Source organism: Portunus trituberculatus, chromosome 41 (genome assembly GCF_017591435.1).
Source record: "Portunus trituberculatus isolate SZX2019 chromosome 41, ASM1759143v1, whole genome shotgun sequence".
Taxonomy (NCBI): domain Eukaryota; kingdom Metazoa; phylum Arthropoda; class Malacostraca; order Decapoda; family Portunidae; genus Portunus; species Portunus trituberculatus.
In genome coordinates, this window is record NC_059295.1 from 31,252,719 (window position 1) to 31,279,733 (window position 27,015).

The window sequence follows — 27,015 nt, forward strand, 5'->3', positions numbered from 1 at the left end:
AAATAGAAAAGGAAAACATAAAGAAAACCGACATAGACACAGTTTTACGTTTTTAATACTTAATATTATAACACGTTAGAATTTTTCCAATGGTACCTTCATCCTCTGCCCTGAACAATCACCCTCTTGATCTTTCTCTATGGCTCTTCATTGCCCTCGCCGCTTCATCTCTTATCTACTTAGTATAATGCTGCTCAATTTAATCATCCATTTCAAGCCTCCTCGTCCCGTCGCTTCGTTGCCAATTCATCTACACCCAAACCATTTTAGGAACCCCCAAGACCACCTGCTTTGTCTCCATTACTCTCTCTCTCTCTCTCTCTCTCTCTCTCTCTCTCTCTCTCTCTCTCTCTCTCTCTCTCTCTCTCTCTCTCTCTCTCTCTCTCTCTCTCTCATTGTACATTGTCGGGAGCGTTACAAATGGTTAAGGAGTGTGTGTGTGTGTGTGTGTGTGTGTGTGTGTGTGTGTGTGTGTGTGTGTGTGTGTGTGTGTGTGTGTGTGTGTGTGCTCTTAAGGCATGTATATTATCCGTGATGGCCTCGTGAAATGTGCGTCTTTGTGTGATCATAAGGAGAGGATCACACACTCGTTCTGCCTCGGCACCCTAAGTGTCGCGTGTGTCAAGATCATTAGGTATCTGTACAGCGAGTGATGCCATAACAAAACTCCTCATTTCTCCCACCCTCTCTTTCTCTCTTCTCTTGCCGAGGAAAGTATCTGTACAGACAAATGAATAATCCTCAATAGGAAGGGAGATACATTAATTGGTACGTACAAACATAATACAGAGATGAAGGTACCACTGTAACGCTCCTTCGTGCCTTTGGTCAATTAATAACAGTGAAATGTATTGAACGAAGAGCAACGAAAAGTCCAAGAAGCAGATTGGTATTGTCTTTTACTCCTTTGTTTGATCTTCACGAAAGCTAGCATGAAAGTGAACCCAACAAAATATTACAATTTTATTTCCATCTCTTACATTCACTTATTTACCACATCACGAGGAAGTGTAGTAACTTAGGAAATATTACATTGCACTGCAGTCTAAGTGCATCGAATATTAGTCCATGATTGTTATCTTTGTCAAATTTATCCATAAGTCTGTACAGTTCAGGCTCAGTTGGGTTCACGCCCCTGAAGTGAAAAAATGTCCACAATAGAACAAACTCCCTGATGACTGTAATGTGACTTGATTGTTTTGTTCTTTTCCAGCGACTGTGGTCTGGAGTGAACCCGAGCCTGGTGTGGGGTCCCGCCCTGGAGAACCACAGGGAGGAGTGGATGGACTACTGTGCCTCCAACCCCTGCTTCACCGCTACTTCCACCGAGATTTTGACTGCCGTCCAAAACAGAGCGAAGGGGCGGACGAACTTCGCCCCATGGAGAATAAAGGTCCATAAAGCCCCATGTCTAGTCCTCCTTTTACCGTTTGTTGAAGACATTTGATAGTTCCAACACAAAAAGGGTGGGATGGTGCACTTCAAATAGACACCATACGAGCCACACCCTACGTCACTCAAAGCTTCCGTGGAACAGATAACATGAAGCCGAACAAAAGGTTAATTAACATCCTATGCTGCAATTTATGACTTCAGTAACACGACGCTCGCCATTATTCACATTTGAAGAGATCACTAGTTACATTTCCACCCTCCATCCCTCCATCTTTCCTCCTGCCTCCTGCCTCTCGTCACGCCGCCCCGACAATGCTCAAGGCAAGATGATCTTTCTGCCTCTGTTTCATATTGTGAATCTGTAGGAGCTGCTGCTTCGTCCAAACGTCCCATCAAGAGCAGTGCCGCTTCTCCGCACTACAGGGATGGTCGGCTGGGTCTGCAGGGGCAAAGGCATCTCTCTTCCTGCACGTGTTAATGAAGGTCTTCAGGTAGTGGACGAAATTTCAAGTACCTCTGCATATGATTCAAAATTAAACAAATATTTAATTTAGAATTATGAGAGATATGAAACATGTTTTCTTATGTATGAAGTGACTCAAGCTTAGGACAACGAAAAGGTAAAAAAAGAAAGGCCTCGTGGAGTTGCTTGTGTCCAAAGTATGCAATCAAAAGCGTTTTTCAGAATTTGACGAGAAACTTAGAAAGGCTAAGCAGCGCATAAACCAAGAGGGACCAAGCAATAGTACAAGCTGGACGCCGCTTCGCACACGCGTGCAGTGGGAAAATGAGAAAATGAAGCTGTAATTACGTAAATTCAAATCCATTTGTCTTGTAACTTAATATAACGGTAATAGTGTCTACCTCAGCCGTCTTCCTGTCGTCCTGCCGTTCCGCCTAGGTAAAAGATTACCTGCCCAAGCTTTATGTAAGCAACGACACTGACATTAATAAAAATCGATTCATCCATCATTATGTAATTATCTACTGTTGTCATTAGTGCAATAGTAATGATTACGGTAGTAGTGGTTGTAATAGTAGTGGTAATAATATATAGTAGTAGTAGTAGTAGTAGTAGTAGTAGTAGTGGTAGTAGTGGTACTAGTAGTAGTAGTAGTAATAGTAGTAGTAGTGATCACCATCATCATAAGTAGCACTTTAGTTTCCGGTGTTCTTAATGGTGATGGTATGATTTAGTATTTGCTTTTCTCGAATTGTATCACAAGTCGTATATTTCTTAAAGATTACCAACGTCACTAAGACTACATAAACTTTTCTATATGTAATATTTCCTTTTCAGTTCCTTCCCATTCTGCCTTTTCAAACTATGACTGTTCTTCCTTCTGATAAGTCTGTCAACAGAGATGTGAGTGGTGGTCTTCCTGTACGAGGCAAGACTCGAATCAAGGAAGAGTCCGCTTCTATATAACCTGTCATTTCCTCACACTCATTCATTACCCTTTGTCCTTACCGTCTCCCAGCCACTCACTAGAAGCTCTTTTCCAACACCAAGATATTCCTTCTCCCTCAGTATATACATGAACTCCACAAAATGTTCTCTGATAAATTTTTAGGACATAATTTCAGATTTTTGTTAATTTTCTATTTTTTTCATTACTGATTTTTATGATTTATTTCCAGGTTTTAAAACCCATGATTATTATTATTTTTTTGTTACTTATTTTAGTTCTAACCTGGTGTTGTCTCTACTACCAAGTCAGCCTTTGCTCTTCTAGAAGGTCAACGTTATCTTTATTCACTATAATGTCAGTTTATTATTCTTGGTGTATTGTTGTTGGTGCAGCTTTCTCTTGGCCCGCTTCTCGTTTGCCATTTTTGACGTCAGTGTGCCGGAGCTCGCATATTTCATGGAGAAGATGCCTGTTCATCTTTATTATTTTCTCCTCACACACACACACACACACACACACACTCTCTCTCTCTCTCTCTCTCTCTCTCTCTCTCTCTCTCTCTCTCTGTATAGAATTTGTCCTAAGACCCGCTTTACCAAAATCAACAAGTATGTACAACGTGATCATGTCCCGAGTTCATCTCCTTTCAGACACCACTACATTCACTGGATATTTTTTAGTTTCACAAGCGAGAATGTGAATCCTGTCCAAACTATTTCTGAAGCAAATCTAAACAAGCTTCACTCGATCCTACTTCGAACATGGTCGGAGCACTGCTAAACCTTAACGCTGCGACTCGTGGGACCAATCAGCTTTCGAGGTTGAGTCACGTGATCTACCTGAGTGGTGGGGAGCCAAAGCGTCCCTCCTCGACTCACTCTGCTGAGCAAGCTATATGGATTGCGAGTTTGAGTAGTTAATTGGAGGCTGTGACATAAGACATCTGAACGTGAATCGCTTACTTTTTAACAACAGACAATCGTTTTCACTACTGCAGACGAAAGGTATCTCAAGGATCTGTCCAACAAGAAAACTTCACTTCTTCGACTGCCATGGAGAGTGGTATGTGTTCAGAATTATTGCTGTGTTTCCGCCATTTCGTGCTAACCGTCGGCCGTTACATAATGTTAGAAAGGGCACCATATCGATGAGAAAGCAGTTCTTTTGCATGTGTTCAGGTTTAGATTTCTTTATTTTCTGCCATTTGACAAACTACCGCGTCCATTACTTAATCTTAGTAATAGCAGATAATTACGTCATACTAAGAAGCTCTTGTTTGTTATACTGTTCATCTAGAGCTGTACAAACGAACTGAAACATTATTAAACTTGCTATTAGTCTTTTAGCGTCTCCAGGCGATTACTGCTGCTTATCTTATGTTGGTCTGGGAATTGTAACATTAGATTACCATGGGGGAGGAGAGAGAGTTGACTGAAATGCACAAGACGGCAAGGCAAGGGACGCAATGTCAAAAAGAGCTGCACGCTTTTCTTTAGCTGGGAATAAAATGTAAAAGCAAATACTAAAAAAATCGTAATGTAAATAGAGCAAATTTGGAGTTTTGAGTAGGAAATGTTTACAAATGTGATCATAACGACAGACATGGTGAAAGTATAATGAACGAATGATACGCGGAACACAGTACTAAATTATTCACAGGTAAACTCAGAGACGAGGGACTTGTATATAAAAAAAGCCTAAATTATTCAAACATAAGAGATAAATAGTTAGATAAAAAGCGAACAATAAAAAAAGAAGGTAGAAAAAACTGAATAATAGTGAAAAGAAAGACTAAGTGAATATTGCATAACTAGTCAAAAAAAAAAAAAAAAAAAAAAAAGAATCCGTGGCTTATTTTGGGGGGCTTGACATCGTAGGTGAGAGCGAGCCATGTTGGAAAGGGAAACCGAGGGAAGAACAGATTATGGGGGCTAGAAATTATCACAAGTAAGGACGAAAGCCGATCTGTGTGGGAAACAATAATTGAAGAATTGTATGTCTAGTGTTACAAAATACGGTGCATTAATTCCTCCAGTTACTGAACAATACTACTCATTTGTTGATTCTCTTACGTATTTCAGTCTTCTCTTAACAATTTCAGTGATAAATACTAATACAACATTCGCTATTTTATTTTAGTATCTTTTTTATGTAAGAGAGGAAGACTGTCCAAGGACAACAAAAATATATAGAAAAATGGCCCACTCAGTTGCCAGTCTCCTTAAAAGAGCCGTAGAGCAGTAGAGGTGTAGGGAACGTTATTGTTGTACTTGGCAAGAACGAAAGCGTCAACAATTCAACAGCTTCTTCTCCTGTAAAATAATCCTTTAAATATGTAGTTTGGCAGTGTATAAGGCTACAAAAGAAACCACGACAGACAAAAGGACACACACACACACACACACACACACACACACACACACACACACACACACACACACACACACACACACACACACACACACACACACACTTCACAGCTCTCTTCTTTGCCTAAAACTTTTTGCACCTTAGGGTCACTTAGAACATTTGCTTTCTTCGCTTTTAAAATGTAGGAGGTGAGACTTTTTTTTTATTTTTCATACAAGTTTACTTTGCTTGCCTTGTCTTCCCTGCGGATGAGTGTGGTCGTGTTTTAAGAGAGAACACACACACACACACACACACACACACACACACACACACACACACACACAGAGAGAGAGAGAGAGAGAGAGAGAGAGAGAGAGAGAGAGAGAGAGAGCGTGTGTTCTCAAGTGCATATTCGTTTATCTAAAGCCCACTGAGAAAGATGAGGATGAGAAAAATTGCTTCTGAGCTCCCGCCTCCTCCTCCTCCTCCTCCTCCTCCTCCTCCTCCTCTTTTACCTCCTCCTCCTCTTCTACGTCTTCCTTTACCTTCTCGAATTTGGCTCCCACGCGTTTCTTTATTCTTTTTGTCTTCCCTGTTTCTTCCTGTGAATATCCCATCATAGAAAACGGGCGGTAGGCGGGTGGTGAATAGGAGAGAGAGAGAGAGAGAGAGAGAGAGAGAGAGAGAGAGAGAGAGAGAGAGAGAGAATGATATTGAAGTTTTTCTCTCCTTTTTTTTTGTCCTGGTAATACTGACGCTTACTGGAAGAGCTGGAAGGGAGGGAAGAATGACTTGTGGGTTGTTATCATTGTCATCTCCTCTGCTTGGATGGTCTTTGCTGCTGCTCTGGGGTGAAAAATAGTGTGATAGTCCCCATAGTTATAGTTATAGGTGTGGTGGTAGCGTTGGTTCTGACTACATACACTCTCCTATTTAATCCTCATCACATGCACACAAATCTGACAGGATGATGATGTTTGATGGACACTTCACTAGATGACCTTTACAATTTAATCTATGTTTATATTTCCATGCATGCCTCAGCCAGCCTCGACAGCATTCGACCCGTTATTAATTAATCATGCAAGTCTAATTCATTAAATATATCTCGCCTAACGATAAAAAGTGTGAATTATGAATCGGGTTCCCGCGTCGCGTTCAGACTTCCTCGTAGCAAGAATTCCATCCAACATTATTCTTTTTCTCCTCGGTTCTTTTATAGGAAGCGGCGGAGGTTGAGGCGAGTGCTGGTGCGAGTTAAGAGGACAAGCGGCCCATCAGCGCACCACTGCCTTTCATGTCCCGGCCCAACACTCACCACTCGGGGGGTTAGCAGAGTGTGTTCGGTCCATCTGACGCGTTGCTCACATCATTGGTATAAAGGAAGATGTAAGCAAATAATTGTGTATCCCATTTTAATGTTGAAGGAATGACGAATGATAACTTTCGAAATCGCACCAGGTATACATTCAATTGTTGTCTACATTTTCGTTTTTTTTCTGCAAAGGAAATCGAGCAAACGTAATCTATCAGTGTTTCTTTTTATTTCATTTATTAATTATTGAAACAAAATGACCTGGTGATATTTCGAAGACTGAAAAAGAAAAGCGAAATACCATTGGAAACCTGAAACTGAAATGCTGAAGAGTAAAACGAAGTGGAGATTATTAAACGATAGTTCAGTCAGGCAATTGGTAAAGCTCTTATAGAAGCCCACCAATGATCATAAGGAGAGCTCAAGTATCCCTCTCAGAAACAAGTAGCGGAGAACGTCAAGTGCTTTTTTCCAGCGCGAAATATAGAGGCTGAGAGCTCCCTGAGGACTACGAGGGGAATGTGGGGAGGTTCTTGGCGCGCTCTTCTTTAGTTCAATTCGAGGATTCAAGTGTCAAGTCTTGCAATTTTCATTTCAGTGTTAAGCTATTTTGGGAGTCGCCCGCTCGTTGCCACAGTATTCCTTAAAGCAGAACCAGCGCCCGAAATACAGGCACAGGGCAGGGCGAGCTGGTGGGTGGATGCGTGTGTGGATACTTGCGTGGGTGGCTGATAGAGAGATGATTGTGTGGGTGGCTGGACTTAAAGGAGTAAATAGATGAATATTTGTGTAAGAAGATATTTATTGTCTTTTATATAGAAGTGGCTTTGGTCTAGGACAGCAGAAGGTATTTATATAAAGGGCCTATTAAAGGTGGTGGTCTTTATTGAGTATAGTCAAAAGGGATTATCCAAAAATAAAGAAGAATATTGAAAGAGGAATACGTCAAATGGATTGGAGAATAGACGTAGGAATGTTTGTGTAGATGGATGGATCGGAGAGTAGATGTACAAACTCATGTGTGGGTGGATGGATTGCAGAGTATATGTAGAAATGTCTGGATGGATGGATGGATTGCTGAATATATATAGGAATGTTTATGTGGCTGGATGGATTGAAGAGTAAATATAGCAATGCTTGTAAGTGGAGGTGATGGTAGTGGAGTATGTTACGGGCGGGCCGTAACAAAAGTTACTCTGCTAATAACAAAATACAGTTTAGTCTGCCTCGACTTAGCCAGTCAGTCAGGTAGTCAGTGTGATTCTGGCCCAATCAAAGAGATTCAAGCATTCAGACGGACAACATAATATTTACATAATTTTTCTCTTGTTGATAGAACATTCAGACAGTCAGACGGACAGGCAGTCAATCAAACAGTCAGTCGGCACATCCGTCAGTTAGTTTCACAAATTGCTGTCACGAGGGAGAGTAAGTGAAATAAAAATTAATTCTGTATGGCGCGAAACAACAATAAACAACAAAAGCCACAACAACAATGATGGCGAAAACAGTTTACCTGAGAGAGAGAGAGAGAGAGAGAGAGAGAGAGAGAGAGAGAGAGAGAGAGAGAGAGAGAGAGGCGGGGGAAGGAAGAGACAGAGACAGACACAGATAGAGACAGAGAGAGAAAGAGAGAGGAGAGAGAATGAATTGTATATTGACGTGCGTTCTGAGTAGTGCTGAAACTAAGGAAAAAGAAATAGTGTAGTAGCAGCAGCAGCAACAACAACAACAGCAACAACAACAGCACAACAACAGCAACAAAAACAACAACAAAAGCAGTAGCAGCAGCAGTATAGCAGTAGTGACAGAAGTATTAAGGAAAAAGAGAGAAAGAGAGACGAGGCGACGAGTGAGTGACGGAGTGCGAGGAAGGGGAGTGATGTATGAAGGTCGCTAGAGCCAGTGACAGGCGCCCGTGGGATGGAGGGGCGTGAAGCAGCATTTGAGGCGGTAACGAGGTGCTTCTGGCCTGATGGAGAGCAGGGGTACTGATGGCACACACACACACACACACACACACACACAGAGAGAGAGAGAGAGAGAGAGAGAGAGAGTGTGTGTGTGTGTGTGTGTGTGTGTGTGTGTGTGTGTGTGTGTGTTTCGGGAGGGATTGGGGGGGCGCAGAGAGGGGACTGCTGCTTCTGTTACTGGAATGGTGGAGTCGTACCTCATAAACGGCAGTGAAGGGGAACGGTGGGGTGAATGTGTGGCGTGATAGTGGTGGTGGTGGTAATTGTGATGGTAGGCATGGCAAAGGTGGCTATGATGATGTTAACATATACATATTACATATATCTATTTATTCATTTATCTATTCATTTTGGGATAATAGAGAGAGAGAGAGAGAGAGAGAGAGAGAGAGAGAGAGAGAGAGAGAGAGAACTGCTAAAAACAAATAATCACATGAATTGAACAAAATCCCAGGCTAGTCTCACACCGCAGCCTGTATGGAGACTCCCCCCCCTCCCCTGGTGAATGGCTGTGACTGATCACCTTTATCAGTTCGGGTTGGACGCTGCCACCGCGAGGCCGCCGCAGTAATGACATGCTGCAAACCCGCTACAACCCGAAACGATTACAGCTTGAAAGAACTGATGGCGCTGATAGAATTTAGGACGTGGCGCTCAGTATTAAACAAGTGCAGTATAATTAATTAAGATCACCTGATATCAAGCGGTGTGGGAATTAGCTGCTCAGCCTCGACTGCGCTGTGTGATTTAGATAATGCATGTTTAATATCAATATGTAAAGCAAATGTATGTCTCTCCCTGACCCCTGATCCCTTTATATCGGATGGGTCTGTAGTTAGCTGATACTGTGGACATTACTCACACAAAGGCATCCTGAGGTGAGCTGTTACTCTGTAGTGATCGTGGGATTCTAGGTATCTGATGACCGGTGGAGATGATAACTTGTATTGTAACAGAAAGAGGTACATATAACAATGAATATGATAACATCAGACACAAGAAAGCTAGGGAAGGTGCAAGACGTCATCAGGTCCATACACGCGGCAGTCCCACTATAAGACATGCCTGCATATATCCATCTGTCATTCCCAGTGCGTCAGAGTTCTGTCTGAGAGATACTTGTCTTCCAATACGTTTGTTGTTTTAGGTTTTCTATAAACTTTTAATAATAATAATGATGACAACAACAACAACAGCAATAACAACAACAACAACAATAATAATGATAATAATAATTTTCGCAAGTTTAGAATATGATTCCATGAAGCAATACTGACATCAAAAGGAAATAATGGAATAAATAAAACTTTTCATCTATTACATTTTTACACATTAAAATTATGTACTGTCGGTTGACTCAAATTAATTAATTATCGTATGATCATTAATAGTCAAAAGGTTTATTCTTTCCCTCTCCAGCAGTCTGTGCAGGGGCATTGGCTGGCGAGTCGATGGTTAATTGAGAAGGACGTGGGAGTGGAGCAACGCCGCTCCGCCACCAACATCAGTTCAATAACAATCTAGTAAAGATCACATCTGTTCCAATCAGTCTCGCTCAGCAATTATTAAAAATCAAATTATAAAGAGACAAATTTGATTGAATAAAATTTCGCTAAAATGTTATTTTTTCTCAATAATATTTCATAAAAACATGCAAGTACTAATTAATAGTTTCAAATGACTCTTACAAGGTTGTCAAAAATATGGCAGATAAAAGGAAGGAATAAGTGTTACTACTATTATTTCCATTTAGTGTACATTTATTGAAAATATATCATTAGGAAAGAGTCATTATCAGATTTATTTATGGAGCTGGAAAGCAAGGAAGATAAAAGAAAAGAAATATAGGAAGATACTCAATCCCTTAAAAAAAAAAAGTAGAAATGTAACCGTACCTTCCTCGGTAAGGAAAAAGAGAAAACGGAAGGAAAAGGAAGGTAAAGTGGAAGAGAGGAATGTAATGACGCTGGCACGATAATGGGGAGCACGTGTCCACTCCCCACTGGAGGCACGAACTGGTGAACCGATCCTTGTTCTCCCAACCCCCTTCTGTTCAATGATCGCTCCACACCCCGCGCGTTCACATACCGGGAGATTGAGCCAGCGAACAGGTGTGTGTGTGTGTGTGTGTGTGTGTGTGTGTGTGTGTGTGTGTGTGTGTGTGTGTGTGTGTGTGTGTGTGTGTGTGTGTGTGTGTGTGTGTGTGTGTGTGTGTATGTATGTATGTATGTATGTATGTATGTGTGTGTATGTATGTATGTATGTATGTGTGTGTGTGTGTGTGTGTGTGTGTGTGTGTGTGCGTGTGTTATATACAAGCCATACCAACTCAAAGGTTCATGGTACGTGTTGCGCATGGAATATGGAAGAAGAAAAGTTCAAAGTGAAGCTTAATTTGGTAGAACGAGAGGAAGTTCGGACCTGTGATAAAGTTTGGTGTAGTGGGCGGATGTTCAAAGGCGCGGTAATCTTTGGTTGATTAATAGAAAGTTCAAATGTGAAGGGAAGTTAAATAGCGAAAGTTCAGATAAAAAAAATTTAGTTTGGGTCGCATCATAGAACGTTCGCCTTCAGAAACACACGCGTAGTTATTTAACGAAGCTTTTTTAATTTCATTTACCAAAACTAGCATATACTACTACTAATAATGAACAATATCCTTAAGAACACAACAAAACAAGGAGACTGCATAAAGCAAAATTAGTCTACACAAGGCAATTCTTTGAGTGCTGCCACATCCGCGTAAATTTGTCTAAATCTCTTGAAAACACAAACTATCGGAGATCAATGCTAATTTACGATAGTTTCTTAACCCTGCGCAGCGCCAGATGATTCCATTGGTGTTTATTCATAACTTCATCTTTTTTTTGCTTCTGTTGCCATTAAAAGTAAATGCCTTAGCTTATAACGGCAGAAAAGAAATTCGCAATCCAGATAGTGTTTTAATAACGTCTGTAGAATTCCTTGAATGCGCGTGTGTGCATATGGATGCATGTGTGTGAGGCATGTCATGTGCTGCTGCAGTTCATTACATCCCCACGTAGAGGTTTTCAAATTCGTCCACAAATAAGTGGAAGGAAATTATAACAGTTGAACCGTTCATGTGAGAGAGCTTAGTTCACATAGAGCGAATCTTTCACGCCATGAGGGGCTGCGGTGCCGGAACACTTAGCAAATAAAGCGGACAAAGAAGCAAGCAAGCAGACGGGAGCAAGGGAGCGAGCAGGCCTGTAAGAAGCTTATGGCTACCTACTTCTACGCACTACATTTGACACCGTCTTATACACTGAATGCCCTGGTCGCAGCACTTTAATAACCTTGTGCTTATTGAACATTCTCTCCTAAATATAGTTTGATGAGCGGCTTAATTTTCCGAATAACTGAGCTGTGCAAATTTTGTGGTGCTTGTTTTTGTCGTGTTTTTTTTCGGATGAAGAGAATTCCTGTTATGAATGTGATCGTTTATAAAGGAAAAACATTAATATCTTTTTGCCAGAAATGTTCTTTGGTTGTTCACCGCCGCCTGCTGGACATGTCTTGCTCTTCTGCTTAATGTTTAGTGAGTGTGGGCGACAGGGCAAAGAGGGACGGGCAAGGGAGTGGCGATAGGGAGGCAGGAGGTGGACAAGAATTTGATGAGGGACGAGCGATGGGTTGGTAAGAGGAGGAAAAAGGGTCAGATAAAAGATGGGGAAGGCTTGAAAAAGATACTAGAAGGTATACTGGGGAAAGGAGGGTGATGTGTTGACCAGGGAGGAGAGAGGATTGGTAAAAAAATTAGTAACGAAGAACTGAAAAGGCATTGGAAAAAAGGCAAGCAAAAAGCGAAGAGTGACTAACATGAAAAATTGATCCATGTAGTAACTAACCAAAACTTTTTACTCAAAACTTTCTTTCTCCTATGACACAAATTCATGAGAAAAAAACGTGTTCGTTAATATATCGGAAGAAATTTCAATGACAACATAAATTCTTTGGTCTAGATCATTTACAAAATCTTGTCTGAGCATTCATCCGCAATCATGATTAATGATTTAACATCAACGCTTCATCATTCTATCTCAAAACAGAAACTTATTGATAATTGATATTCACTTAAAACACAAAACCACTTATGATACTTACTAAAGCTCGTCTTGTTCATCTATTATCCTTTCAATAGAGTGACAAACGAGTGAAATAGACTCGGTAATCAAGGTGTTAGTGTGGAATCAATAGAGAATTATAAAACAGGAGCGATTTATGGTTAGAGATGATAGATGGAAATACTAAGTGTAAGGACATGTGTTTTATACAGTGAGAGTCCTTTAGCTTTTAGCGTCTTCCTTTATTTCATTATGCTCTTATGCAGTATCATCCTTAATCAGTGAAATGGCCATGTGATTATATTGGTTGACCTTTGTGTTATCCACCAGTACAGTATCATACCGTTATCGCCTCCTACTCCGAACCTCTGAAGCGACGCAGCAAAGAAAAACACTAATACTTGTGATGTTCCAAGAATATTTTACTCCTACACACCACCTCCTCCACCTCCACCACCACCGCCACCACAACCATCACCACCAGTGCCACCACAACCACAACCACCACCACCACCACTACAGGGACTATCGAGTGTAGGTTTGATGGCTTCCTGCAGCTACCCACTTTTTTCATGTTCTTGTGTTTACTCCTACACACCTTCACCACCATTACTAACACCACCACCACCACCACCACCACCGCCTACCGCACCATATTTCCTTTTTTTCTTTAGTAAAAGTTTTTTTTTTATTGAGTTTCTGAAACAAAAGGGAGGATATAAGCTGGTGTGTGTGTGTGTGTGTGTGTGTGTGTGTGTGTGTGTGTGTGTGTGTGTGTGTGTGTGTGTGCATTAATTATATTCACAATAGCATTCAGAGCAGTATTAAAATATAGTTTTGCTCGGACGGATAAAGTAAAAAAAGAAGGATTAATTTTGTATTTTCGAGACTGCAAAAGTATTTATCAAGGTTTAGTACGCAAACAAGTGTGTAAAATTGTAATAGATTATAGCAAACTAATGACTAATAATGAAAGCGATAATCCTTTTCAATACGTAATCGTTTAACCTGCACATTAGATTATTCCCCGTGTTATCATGTCATCTATATTCGTGACTGCGTGTAATTCGACTGTCTGATCTTGCCATGACCTTCCACTACCACTCTCCTCGTCTCCTTTTCTATCATCGTGTCTCCACTTCCGCTTCATTACCAGTCATTTGCACTATTTCTCTCTTTTGCTTCTTTCCACATCAGCTAACAAAAAATATCTTATCTTACGTTTGTCCTTCCACTTCATAACTTATCATTACATCATTTTCGTTCCTCTCTTCCCGCTTTGTTGCATGTCATTCCTGCCTTTTTTTTATTTCCTTGTGTGGATCATCTGTACTAAACAACTCATCTTACGCCTGTCCTGTTCTACTAATTCTCTCCCGCCTGTCACTAGTCTACGTACTAACTCTTCTGGAAAAGAGAGAAAAATATCCGCCATTAATTGTCGTTGCCCAATTTTCTGTATCTCTTTCTGTAGATAATGTATTCTAGTTAACTTGGCTTTCGTCTATTCTTTCAATTAACGTCATTTTTTACTCCCTTCCTTTGTCACTAGTCTGGAAAAGAAAAATAGATCGTTAACTGCTGTCACTCACTTTTATTTCTCCCTCTATGGATCATCTATACTAAATACCTATCCTTACATCTGTCCTTGTATCTATCATTCTTATTTTTCAATTTTTTTCCCTTCCCTTGTCACTAATCTACGTACTAAATCGTCTGGAAGAAAAAGAATGCTAGGAGAAAATACACATAATTGTTGTTGTCTTCCGTCTGAGTGACTCATTTCCCGCTTATGTAACTCAAAAAGGAGTGATTTGGGAATAATTATATTGTAAGATTACTAGAATTAACTCAATTGGATTATCTATTACCGAAACATTCCAGCCGATCCGTGACCTTGAGGTTGAATGACCTTGAAGACGAGGAGGAGGAAGAGGAGGAGGAAGAGAAGGGGGAAGGAGGAGGAGAAAGAGCGGGAAAGAAAAATAGAGGGTAAGCTCTGACGGATGAGAAGGGGAAGAAAGGATAAGTTAAAGAAGGGAAAGAGGGAAAGAAGATAGAAGGGAGTAGGAAGCAGCAGGACGAGAGAGAGAGAGAGAGAGAGAGAGAGAGAGAGAGAGAGAGAGAGAGAGAGAGAGAGAGAGAGAGAGAGAGAGAGAGCAAACAGATGAAAACTGATAACAAAACAGGAAGAGAAGACCAATTACTGCATGACCTTGACCCGTTTCTTTCCTCAGCCTTTACGCAACAAAATGTGAATGGAATAAGTTGGAGCGAACCGAGTGTTGATATAGGGAGGGAAGAGAGCGAGGGAGAAGGGACAGGCATGAATAAATGAATCGGGGGAGTGTGATTATGGATGGATTAAGAGAGGCATGCATGGACACAATATAATTTAATACTTTTACTCATATAGTCACTCTTATTTAACCTTCCCAGATATATGAAAAAAAAAATCTGCATTGAAAGAAAAAGAAATCTACAAGTGGGAAAAAAAGCAGAGTAAGTCCCTTTGTTTTTTTTTACATTACCAAAATATTCAAGAGAGCTTAGCATAAAAAATAGACTTAAGTTATAGATAAGGAAAAACTTGTAAGTATTCAAAGGAAATTAGAGAAAGCAAAACTCTGAGTCGCTAAAGGGAAGCCCAGATCGCCACCTCACTGTTTATCAACCCCTTAAGTACTATGACGCGTTTCCATATTCATTTTACTTAATATTAAGTGATTTTATACAACTTCAGAAACTCATGTGGGGATTAAAATAGTGAAGACTCTGGCCATTAACCTTCTGACCTCCATAGACCCTTTCTAATGTCAATAAAATGGTTTAATCGTACACAAATCTCAAGGCAAAAATGTGTCCCACTATTGAAGGGGTTAAAGGGAAAACCAGATCAACACCCCTCTGCCAGCACAGCAATCACCAACACTCAGTCCTGGTTCAGTTACTCCTATCAACTCACCCTTGCAAACACACTCTGGTCAGTCAGCCACGAAGTCCCAGAGACACGTCCACAAGCTACAGCCACTTAAGTTATGATTACACACACACACACACACACACACACACACACACACACACCAGCACACCACACTAGAGCCACACTTTTGAACACGCACCTTTCTTACCTTTGAAAATCACTCCCTTGCACGCGAGCCACCCAACTCAACTACGTCATAAGAAGGAAGTGCGTGCGGGAGCTTGTTGCACGCACGCTACACGCACACCGCACGCAACACTCACTCACTGGGTCAGTATGCGAGGACCTTGACGAGAGAGAGAGAGAGAGAGAGAGAGAGAGAGAGAGAGAGAGAGAGAGAGAGAGAGAGAGAGAGAGAAGTGGGAGGAGGGAAAGGGAGAGAGAGAGATTAATTCTTGTTCCTTCTTTCCTTGTCAAATGTCAACAAGCTGTTGTAATGAAAGGTTCTCGTTTTTTCTTCTCTTTGTCACTGTTCCCTCCTTCTCCTTCATGTTGTTGCTCCTCCTCTTCCTCCTCCTCCTCCTCCTCCTCCTCCTCCTCCTCCTCCTCCTCCTCCTCTTCCTCCTCCTTCTCCTCCTTTTTCTCTTTTTCACCTTTCTCTTCTTCCTTCTTTGTTGTCCCGTCGGAGATGTCAATTTTTTCTCTCCTTGTCGCTTTATTTACATTCCTAAATCTTCTTCCTTCCTTCCTTCATACCTTCATTTTAATTAAGTATTTTTGCATTGTTTCTCTTTCGTTCTCTCTTTGTTTTTTTGGTTGTCATCAGTAATGCATCCGTATATATTATCTTCTTTCTTTTGTCCTTTACTCTCTCTTTCCCGCTCCTTTATATTCACTCTTTATCCTCGTCATTCTCTTTTACTTCCTCATGCATCATATTTTCACCTTCCGCTTTCCATAACACATTCCTTTTCCTTCTCTCTTTTCTTTTTTGTTTTATCTTTTTTTATTGCTATTATCTTTTATTATTCATATATAACCAACCTCTCTTTCTCCTCTGCTTTTCCTACTCTTCCTGTTCCTTCTCTACCGCTCCTCTTCCTCCTGCTCCTCCTCCTCCTCCTCCTCCTCCTCCTCTTTCAGGATACAACATAATTTAGGTGTGTATAACCTTGGAATTACATATGCAGTTTTGTTGTTTATGCTCTTATTCGTAAAACTAAGAATTCTGTTTAATCTATTGCACACTGATGCTTTCCCTCCTTTATCTGTGGTTATCATCACTTTCAAGTCTCTTTCTTACGTGATGTTCATAATATAAACGCTGAAAGAGTTATTTCTTTCTACCTGCTTGGAAAAACACTATGTTCATTGAGGGTGAATTGCATCTCCCATTTGTTCTGCTCACTCGTGCGTATATTATGTCTATAGGTACTTTTATATTATTGCTGTGTCTTTCTCCTTCCTGATTAATCTCCTTACTTTGGTGTTGTTGGTGATTTCATTGACGTCTCTATCAGTCCCAGAATTTCTTCCTCCTTCTCACATGTATTGCATCTTTCTCCTGTTTTCTCTTCTTTTCTTTTCTTCCATTCGTATCCAGTTTTCTTCGTTGTTCCCCTTCCTGCACTTAATTTTTTTGTCCTATTTCCATTTCATTACCCCAGCTTCCCTTCTCGCTTTCCTTTGTTCCACTCTACACTGTACCTCCTCTTCTTTTACCTCCTTTCTTCTCCCTGTCCTCTCTTTTAATTTTATCCTTCATTATACGTCTTTTTCCAGCTCTCTTTTCCCTCTTGACTCAATTTTTCCTTCCATCAGTATCTCTTACTTCCCATATCCCTCTTTCTTCAACCCTTCACTGCACCTCGAATATCTCTTTCTTCTATGCTTTCTTTTCCTGATCCTCTTGTTCTTTCCCTTCCCCGTATCTTTCCCTCCTTGCCTGACCGCCCGCCATAAGTGCCGCTAGTCCCCGTCACCCCCATCACCTTGCTAAAGTAAAGCACATTTGACACAGGTTTACTCGGATCCCTCCCTATCAGGTCCCGGCTCCCACTGCTTTCTCTTAAAACTCTTGCATGTCCAGACCTTGAACGTCTGTGTGTGTGTGTGTGTGTGTGTCTATGTGTGTCTGTGTGTGTGTGTGTGTGTGTGTGTGTGTGTGTGTGTGTGTGTGTGTGTGTGTGTGTGTGTGTGTGTGTGTGTGTGTGTGTGCTGTTGCTGCATTATGACTCTGTACAAGTGTTGAATTTATGAGTTACTTTTATGATCATTTCAAAATCTTGCTGTTCTCCTTATTTTTTTTTTTTTTTTCTTATGTGAAGGAGGCCGAGGAAAGACATAAATGATAGGATCGGGGTGGATAATGTGTTATTTGCGGTTTTGTTTTGAATGTGGCGTCATACTTCTCGCTTCCACCAAATTAAGTCGTAGGAAGGAAGAGAAACAGACGCAGGTAGATATGTTCAGAGTTAACCAGTGAAACAGATGAAAGAGTGAAGATACTTGTTAATTTCTGCATAAATGATTTAAATAATGATACTAAATTAAAGTGAAGTAACGTGAATAGAATAAAGGTGGAAAGTATTGTATAGTGAACAAAGACTGACGATTAATTAGAAACTATTTAAAAAGCTTTCAGAATAATTTTGCATCGTCTTTCTAATTGAGTATGAGCAAAAATCTGTATATTAGAGGATATCCCTTTTTACTTGAGATTTGTTTTGTTATGTAAGCAATCACTATGATGAAACATACACTTGCAACTCACTACCATTACCATTTTTCTCTAACATTACCCTTAGTTAACATTTCTACCGAGTCTTCAAGCTGAACCGCGCAACGAACACCACTTTCCTATAGAATGAAGACAACAATTCAGCAATTCTCAGTTGTGTTGAAGTTCAAAGGTTGACATTTAAATATTCACCTGTAATGCCCTGAAATAAAGAGTCGTCATTAATAATATTGCATTGAGGTAGAATTATGGAGGTCTTCTTGCCTATGACATGAATACCTGGAGAGGTAAACATGCGATCTCCTGCAGGAGGAGGGGAAGGAGGAAAAGGAGGAGGAGGAGGAGGAGGAGGAGGAGGAGAAGGAGGAGGAGGAGGAGGAGGAGGAGGAGGAGGAGGAGGAGGAGGAGGAGGAGGAAGAGGAAGAGGAAGAGGAAGAGGAGGAGGAGGAGGAGGAGGAGGAGAAGGAGGAGGAGGAGAAGGAGGAGGAGGAGGAGGAGGAAGAGAAGAAGGAGGAGGAGGAGAAAGAAAGATAGCAATGGAGAACGGGAAAATAAGATGGAGGAGGAAGAGGAGGAGGGATAGATAGGAGGAAAAGATGACCGAGAAGAGAAAATAGGAAATACGATAAATAAAAGGGCAAAAGAATGTGAAAATGATGAAATGAAGAGACAGGAAGAAAGGAGATAGGAAAAGAGAGAAAGGTGACAAGCAGGAAGATAGAGAAAGAGAATGGGACAAGTGAGAAAGTGAAGGGTGACAAGGAAGAGGAAGTGGCCTGTGGGAGGATTAAGGAGAGAAGAGAGGATGGACACAAAGGGACATACGGAGGAGGGTTCTTCACTCCTTTGTATCGGACTTATGCTGGAGGCAGGTCAGGGATGGTAGTGGTAGTTTGTTACTTAGAGCTAGTGTGTGTGTGTGTGTGTGTGTGTGTGTGTGTGTGTGTGTGTGTGTGTGTGTGTGTGTGTGTGTGTGTGTGTGTGTGTGTGTGAAGCGTGTGTGTATCTCTCTCTCTCTCTCTCTCTCTCTCTCTCTCTCTCTCTCTCTCTCTCTCATGTGTAATTCAGTTTTTCCACATAATACATGGCCGCTTATCACTCACCACTCTTAATTTTTTATGTCAGAGCCTTGAACCTCGTCTGGCTTGGTGTTGCCCAGCAATACCTGAGCTGCCTGGCGTCGCTTTCCCCCTTCTTGCTTAATATTTCAGCCGAGGACGTGCGGTATGGCGTGTCTCTCTCAGCGTGCTAAATGTCACGCCCCGAGTAAAGTGGGAAGTTTTAGTCGAGCACAGTAAACATTGCTCTCTTGTGTGTTGCTCTAACTGTCCTGTGTTACTGTTGTTGAGATACAGCATGGTGTCCTCTTCTTCCACGCTCGTATTTCAGGCTTGTCACTTGTGGCTATGACGCTGTGTGTGTAGAGGGGTGTGTACCTGTGTGTGCTGTGTGAGAGGGAGGGAAGGATTTTGAAAGAACGGTGAGGAAAATATGCAGGTGAAGCGTAGATAGATAGACCTTGTCCTGCCTTATATATACACACACACACACACACACACACACACACACACACACACACACACACACACACACACACACACACACACACACACACACACACACACACACACACACACAACACACACACTTTTGGATTCAGTGTGAAATTAGGCTTCACAAACCATTGTCTGAAAATATTCCTTTGTTTCCACGCCTTCGCAAATGTGTGTGTGTGTGTGTGTGTGTGTGTGTGTGTGTGTGTGTGTGTGTTAATGATACTAGCCATACATCAGTACTAAATGATGAACAGTTGAAGGTTGCTTGCTGTAGTTAATACCCTTTCCTGAATCCAATGGTGTCCTTCTCTTCTCTCTGTATCTCTGCGGAATACTTCTTACCGCTGATTTCATGGCTACTGCTCACCTGAAGTTGTAAATTGTATGCCTTACGTTCTTTCTCCTTTCCTCTCCTCTTCTGTGGCTTCACTTTTCCTTTTTTTTTCCTTATTTTTGTTTCTATTACTCATTTTCCCTTCAAAGAAAAAAATAAGTACTTCGTAAATTCTACTCTCGTATTCATTCCATTGTTTTATTATTTTCTTTGTACTTTTCACATGTTCCTTACTCTTTGAAGCTTTTAGCAATTTCAGAAACTAGATTGACTCTTGTTTTTTTTTTTCTGTTCCTCTTCTTTTTGACTCTCTTTTTTCGAGGGAGAGAATTCAGTTAGATTTTCTTTCTCTTTGTTCTGTAGTTATTGCTCTCTGCTCTCTCTCTCTCTCTCTCTCTCTCTCTCTCTCTCTCTCTCTCTCTCTCTCTCTCTCTCTCTCTCTCTCTCTCTCTCTCTCTCTCTCTCTCTCTCTCTCTCTCTCTCTCTCTCTCTCTCTCTCTCTCTCTCTCTCTCTCTCTCTCTCTCTCTCCATACTCTTCAAAATATCACAGGAACACCATAGACTTCATGCAAAACAGGGTGTGGAATCTACAACTTCCATAACCTACACACTTTTTGCCACCACCGCTACTTTGGAGTAAAGGGGGAAATGAACACGTGAAAGAGAAAAGAAAGGATGGGATATTGAAAAATTTTAGATAAAGGGAAGAGAAACGAAGAAAGGGGGACGAAGTTGTGGAAACACAGGAGCCCTTAGGGAGTGTCTGGCGCCCTGGGGAGGCCCTGCGAAGAATGAAATGGCTCTCAAAGGTCTCTTCCTTCCTTCCTACCCATCCATCTCGCCCTCTCCGCCTTTCCTTCCTCTTTCCCTTCCGCCCCACTCTATTTTCTTGACTCTTTTGGCGAAGGGTGGGGGTGTGAGATGCATGTGATAGATAGGATGGCGGATGGGAGAAATGGGATGGAACAGGACTGAAGTGGATGAGAGAGAGAGAGAGAGAGAGAGAGAGAGAGAGAGAGAGAGAGAGAGAGAGAGAGAGAGAGAGAGAGAGAGAGAGAGAGAGAGAGAGAGAGAGAGAGAGAGAGAGAGAGAGAGAGAGAGAGAGAGAGAGAGAGAGAGAGAGAGAGAAGGCAAGAAACGAGGCGTAAAAGGAACATTACGTTTATATAATGTATTGTAGGCACTTTATGAATGTATTCTCATGTTCCTCTCTGCAATACAGTGGAACCATGCGTGCTTTGGGGTCCGATGGGTCTCCAAGCGCACGGGTTCGAATCCTGCCCACGGTCCGTGTGTAGGTTGGGCTTCCTCACTCGGGGCAACGGTTTCCTAGCGGGTGGGCTTTGAGATATCCCCTTTAGCCCAGAAATTCCCGTGAAAAGTCCACATGGTATAAACAAAAAAAAAAAAAAAAAAAAGGAGGGAAGGGCGAAGAAGGAAGACCCCATAAGCTTACGATATATAGTTGGGGTAGATGAAGACAATAAGAAGAAGAGTACATAGGGCAGAGGAGTGAAGAGGGGGAACGTAGGAGAAGGATAAATGGAGAAACAGGAAGTGAAATTAAGGAGTACTACGGCAGACAGAGAGAAGGGAGGAGAAGAGAGTGAGAGAGATTAAGAGAGAGAGAGAGAGAGAGAGAGAGAGAGAGAGAGAGAGAGAGAGAGAGAGAGAGAGAGAGAGAGAGAGAGAGAGAGAAACAATAATATTTGCAATGCTGCTATTTTTGTTGTTGATGATCAAAATGGAAGTAGTGTTAATCGTAAAATTATAATGATATTAACAGTAATAAAAGTGGGTAGTTTTTTTGTTTTATGTTGCTCTTGGCCGGCTTTTTACTCTTATATAAAAAAAATTATGATAAAAATTATAAATAAATATAATAATAATAATAATAACACACACACACACACACACACACACACACACACACACATACACACACACATTACACACATTATTATTATTATTATTATTATTATTATTATTATTATTATTATTATTATTATAATAATAATTATTATTATTATTATTATTATTATTATTATTATTATTATTATTATTATTATTATCATTATTATTATTGTCATCATCATTATTGTTATTATTGTTATTGTTATTATCATAAGTAATATTTTATTATCGTTATTTTTACAGCAATACTATCATTATTGTCATTATTAGTATTTCTATTACTTTCTTATTATTAATATTTTTACTATTATTATTATTGTTATTATTATTATTATTATCATAATTTTCATTGTTATTGTTATTATTTCTATTGTTATTTTTATTACCATTATTATCATTGTTTTACTATCATTATCATCATCATTTACTTTGTTTTCATTACTATTCCTTTCCCTTTTATTGTTTATCAACTACTTACAATGAAATAGACAAAATTCATCAATACACTTAGACCTTATAGATATTTCACTTTTTCGAATGTATCTACAAAAAAAATGATGAAGAACAGTATCCGTCACCACCGTATCTCTCCCACTCACACCCAACAAACAAAGAGTTTACATAAAATGCAATTCACCCTCGCTTGCTCCCTGCCCGTGCCTAAAACTCCCATTTTCCACCAGACCAGTTCCCGTAGAAGGCGGACTCTTTGGGTAAACGTGGCCTTCTCACTGTACTAATGGGAAGCGCTGCTTGGCAAATAGTCCCGCCTCCATTATGCAGTCAAGTGTTCGGGGAAATCGACACACGGGACTCGCCTCGGTGGCCGCTTCGTCGAATGGTACTTCAGCGGCTCGAGGGGTGCGGCCCGTACTTGTAGTCTGCCCTGGATGCTGCACCGTCTCTGATTCGCCTTACTCTCTTATGGACTTGGTGAGCTTTCAATCTGTGTCTTTTCCCATATTTTTTGTTACTCTCGTGGAATTGTGAGCTTGTATTGTGTCTTGTTCCGTATTTTTGTTACTCTTGTGGACTTGTGACTGTTTAATCTGCAACTTGTCCCACATGTGCGGTACTTTTGTGGACTAGTATATCTTTAATCTGTCTCATTCCACCTACCCGTTACTCTTGTGGACTTGTGAATCTTTAAAGTGTCTTGCTCCAACTTTGCGTTACTCTTGTGAATTTGTGAAGCCTTAATCTGCGTCTTATCCCACATTTGCATTACTTTTTTTTTTTTTTTGTGAACCATTGTAGTGTGCTTTGTCCCTCATTCGCGTCACTCTTTTACGGACTATATGAGAAGATTGAGTGATTTTATGTACGTATATGTTTCGTCCCAAGTCCGCTTCCCTTATTTTCTCATATTGCTATGTTGCTTTCCTTCCCTTGTTTGTACTGCTCTCTTGTATATATTTTATGGGGAAAGCGACTGAGATTTGTGTACGCGGCCGCTTAGTCACTTAGTTGCGTCACCGATTCTATCCTGAACGTTATTATTGTGTATATTTTCATGTATTTTTTTTCTTAAATACTGCATTGTCTTATCCTCTACGTCTTATGAGGAAACGATTGAGTCCGTAACATCTCTTTGTATGTGTTTAATCGTGTTACTGAGTGTTTGCTTTGACTGTTTTTTTTCACTTTCCCCGTAATGTTTTATTAATTTATTTATTTTTCATTTATACCATGTGGGCTTTTTCACGGGAATTTATGGGCTAAAGGGGGTACTTTTTGTGGTACCTCCTATCTCAAAGCCCACCCCCTAGGAAACAGTTGCCCCGAGTGAGAAAGCCCAACCTACACTCGGACCGTGGACAGGATTCGAACCCGTGCGCTTGGAGACCCCTCGGAGCCCAAAGCACGCATGATTCCACTGTAGCACGGCAGCTTTTAGGGAATATTACTTGGTATCGCGTTTACAAGTGTTTGTGTTGTACTTTATCCAACTGGAGTGAGTTTCGTGTGGTTTGACTTGAATAACGCAAATTTCAATAGGTATTTGATATCAAGCTTGCTATTGTTTCAGATTTTCATTTTTGGTTAGTAGACCATTGCAACTTCTTCTCCTTCTCTTTCTACTCCTCTTTCTACTCTTCCTCCTCCTTCTCCTCCTCCTCCTTCTCCTCCTCCTCCTCCTCCTCCTCCTCCTCCTCTTCCTCTTCCTCTTCCTCCTCCTCCTCGTACTCGTACTCGTACTCGTCCTCCTCCTCCTCCTCCTCCACCTAATCCACCTCCTCCTCCTCCTCCTCCTCCTCCTCCTCCTCCTCCTCCTTCTTTTCTCCTTCTCCTTCTACTCATCCTCCTCCTCTTCCTCCTCCTTCTCCTTCATATTTTACTTCTGCTCTTTCTCCCCCTTCTACTTCTCCTCCTCCTTCTCCTCCTCTTCTCTTCCTACTTCTTCTACTCCTCCTCTACCTCCTCCTCCTAGTCCTCTTCGCCCTCCTCCTCCTCCTCTTCCTCTTCCTCCTCCTCCTTCTCCTCCTCCTCATCCTTCTCTTCCTCCTCCTTCTCTTCCTCTGTTTCCTCCTCCTCCTCCTCCTCCTCCTCCTCCTCCTCCTCCTCCTCCTCCTCCTCCTCTACTACTACTACTACTACTACTACTACTACTACTCCCAGCACCACTACAAACCTTCTCCGTCACCTTCCCTCCAAGTTATTTGTCCCTTTTCTGCGGTGGCCCTCGAGGTGCTCTCCCCTGTGGTGTCCTCCAGTGGTCAGTGTCCTCCCCTTCCAATCAGCGGGAAACTCCGAAACGCAAAGAGTGAGGAAGAAGGAGCACACCGCTTTCGTAAATGTGCGAAGTTTTTCATTTTATCACTTTCCGAGCGTTCGTGTCCCCTGAGATTGGTGGCAGAAGTAGTAGTGGAAGCTGCGTAGGCGAGACAGAGGGGAGATGGAGACGAGAAGAGAGTAAGAGAGAGAGAGAGAGAGAGAATCAAGGAGAGGAGCTAAGGAGGATGGAATGAGAGTAGTGAAGACAGAGTAGGAGGGAAGATGCGTCCTTGGGAGAGATGGAGAGGTAGAGGAATGTAAGAAAAGGTGAAATAAAAAAAAGAAAACGAAGGAGGAGGAGGAGGAAAAAGAGAAGGAAGGAAGTTTGTGTACATTGGGATGATGAAAAAAGTAAAACTAGGGAAGATGGAGTGTGGATAGCGTAGGTGGAGAAGGGAAGGTAAACGAAAATGGCAGGAATAAGAGAGAAAGTAGGAGGAAAGGTATGTGCGTAGGAGAGACAAAGAGATAGGAGATAGGAGTGTAGGAGAAATGGAGAAAAAAGATAAAAGGAAGGAGGAAGGCACCGGGTAAAGCAAGTAAAGGTAGAAGCGGAGGCAACAGAGAGACAGAGAGAGAGAAGACGAAGAGGAGGGAAGTCAGGATGGAGTGTGAGTGGTGATGATCGAATGAGACTGTATGTGTTGGAGAGAAGAGATAAAGGGGAAGAGAAGAAGAGGAGGAGGAGGAGGAGGAGGAGGAGATGGAGGAGAAGGAAGGGAGTCATGGGTGGGTATTGGGAGGGATAAGTGTTTACCGTTAAGGTGTGGGCGAGAGTATGTTGGTGTGAGATGGATTACTGTGATCAGGTAAAATTTAGAGCGTGTGTGGAAGAAAGGGGAAATCGTGTAATGAGCTTTTGGAAGGTAATATTTTGAAACGATGTAGTTCCTGATGGAAGGATGGAGGGAAGGACTGGGAAGAGGGTGAGAGGGAGGGAGAGAAAATGAGAGGGGAAAATTAAGCGGGGGAGGAAAAAAAAATGTATTTACACAAACATTATATTGCACACCGTGGTTTATGAATTAGGCGGGAAAATTCACACTCTGAAATCCACTTAAAAATCCAGGTTAATGCTTGAAACTTTTGGAGAGCTAAATGACCCGTGAATTAGTGGAAAATAATCACACTTTGAGTTCGCCATTGATAGTGTGAATGCTACAAACTTTCCCGACACCAGTTGACACATTGCTACCCGCGCCAGTGCCAGTCGAGTAAGAAAGAACGAAGTTATTGGCTTTATATAAGGATCAGTTTTTTTTCTCTAGATCTTTTCTTAGCTCCAAATGTCGTAAAGCCGCAATCTAAAGAATAATCTACCTCCCCAAGAGTCATTCGACCAGCCTTCCTTTATATTACACACCCAATATTAAAGACACGTATCTCCTTTCTCACAGACAACAGTCGTCTCAGATTTCTCGTCCATCTTCTTTCATACAGTTGTTTACTCTTTTGATATGGTTTTGTACCAGCCTCTCTTTACCAGTCTCTCTTGTTTTCTTTCCCTCCGCGCTGCTATCACAAATTTGCGAGTAGCTTTTATATATGCATTTTTGCAGTTGGTGGATGATCATCTTCACAGCTTAAAACATCCTCAATGATGCTATACTGTTCTTGAATATACTTCTTATTTAACTGTTTGATTATCCACCAATACACTTACGTAAGATCATGTAGTGTATTCAAACTAAGTACTTCAGCATTGGTTGGGACAAAATATCCTCACATTCCCTCATCACATCAGTACCGGGATCAGCATCAGTGAACGCACGAGTACATGCCAGCTTGTGTCCTACGTCAAGCTGCTGCCTTCCTCTCTCCCCATCGCAGTCAACGGGGCATCAGCGGCGCGTCCAGGTTTCAGTGATACAGATCTTCCAGTGTTGGCCTCCTCGTCTCGTTAATGACCCAATACATCCTGGTGTCCGGCTCTATTTTTCATGGAATTAGTTTCCATTTTGTGCCAATACTTCACGAGAGGAATATTGTAACATGGCCATAGATACAGTGAAACCATTCGTGCTTTGGGATCCGAGGGGTCTCCAAGCTCTCGGGTTCGAAGCCTGTCCACTGTCGGAGTGTAGGTTGGGCTTCCTCATTCGGGGCAACGGTTTCTTAGCGGGTGGGCTTTGAGATAGGAGGTACCCCAAAAATTATCCCTTTAGCCCATAAATTCCCGTGAAAAGCCCACATTAGTATAATTAAAAAAAAAGGATAATTTCTTCCCGAGCACACCACTC

The 27,015-nt window shown here is 41.5% G+C and overlaps 1 protein-coding gene and 1 long non-coding RNA gene across 3 annotated transcripts in view; both read left to right on the plus strand.

The window, feature by feature from the left end:
- The window catches only part of LOC123516973 (sodium- and chloride-dependent glycine transporter 2-like), a 35,124-nt gene extending 32,762 nt beyond the window's left edge, over positions 1-2,362 (plus strand). The window contains 1 exon segment of the mRNA XM_045276774.1: positions 1,214-2,362. Within this exon segment, the coding sequence (XP_045132709.1) occupies positions 1,214-1,447 (234 nt within the window). The 3' untranslated portion in view covers positions 1,448-2,362.
- A 1,041-nt stretch (positions 2,363-3,403) lies between these two features.
- Positions 3,404-23,078, plus strand: LOC123516974. Of its 2 annotated transcripts, none has more exons than XR_006678348.1 (3): positions 3,404-3,869; positions 6,382-6,548; positions 22,684-23,078. It is a non-coding gene; the product is annotated as an uncharacterized LOC123516974 (long non-coding RNA). The 2 variants fall into 2 exon arrangements; XR_006678347.1 differs by lacking the exon at positions 22,684-23,078 and adding an exon at positions 9,867-10,092.
- The last annotated feature ends 3,937 nt before the right edge of the window (positions 23,079-27,015 follow it).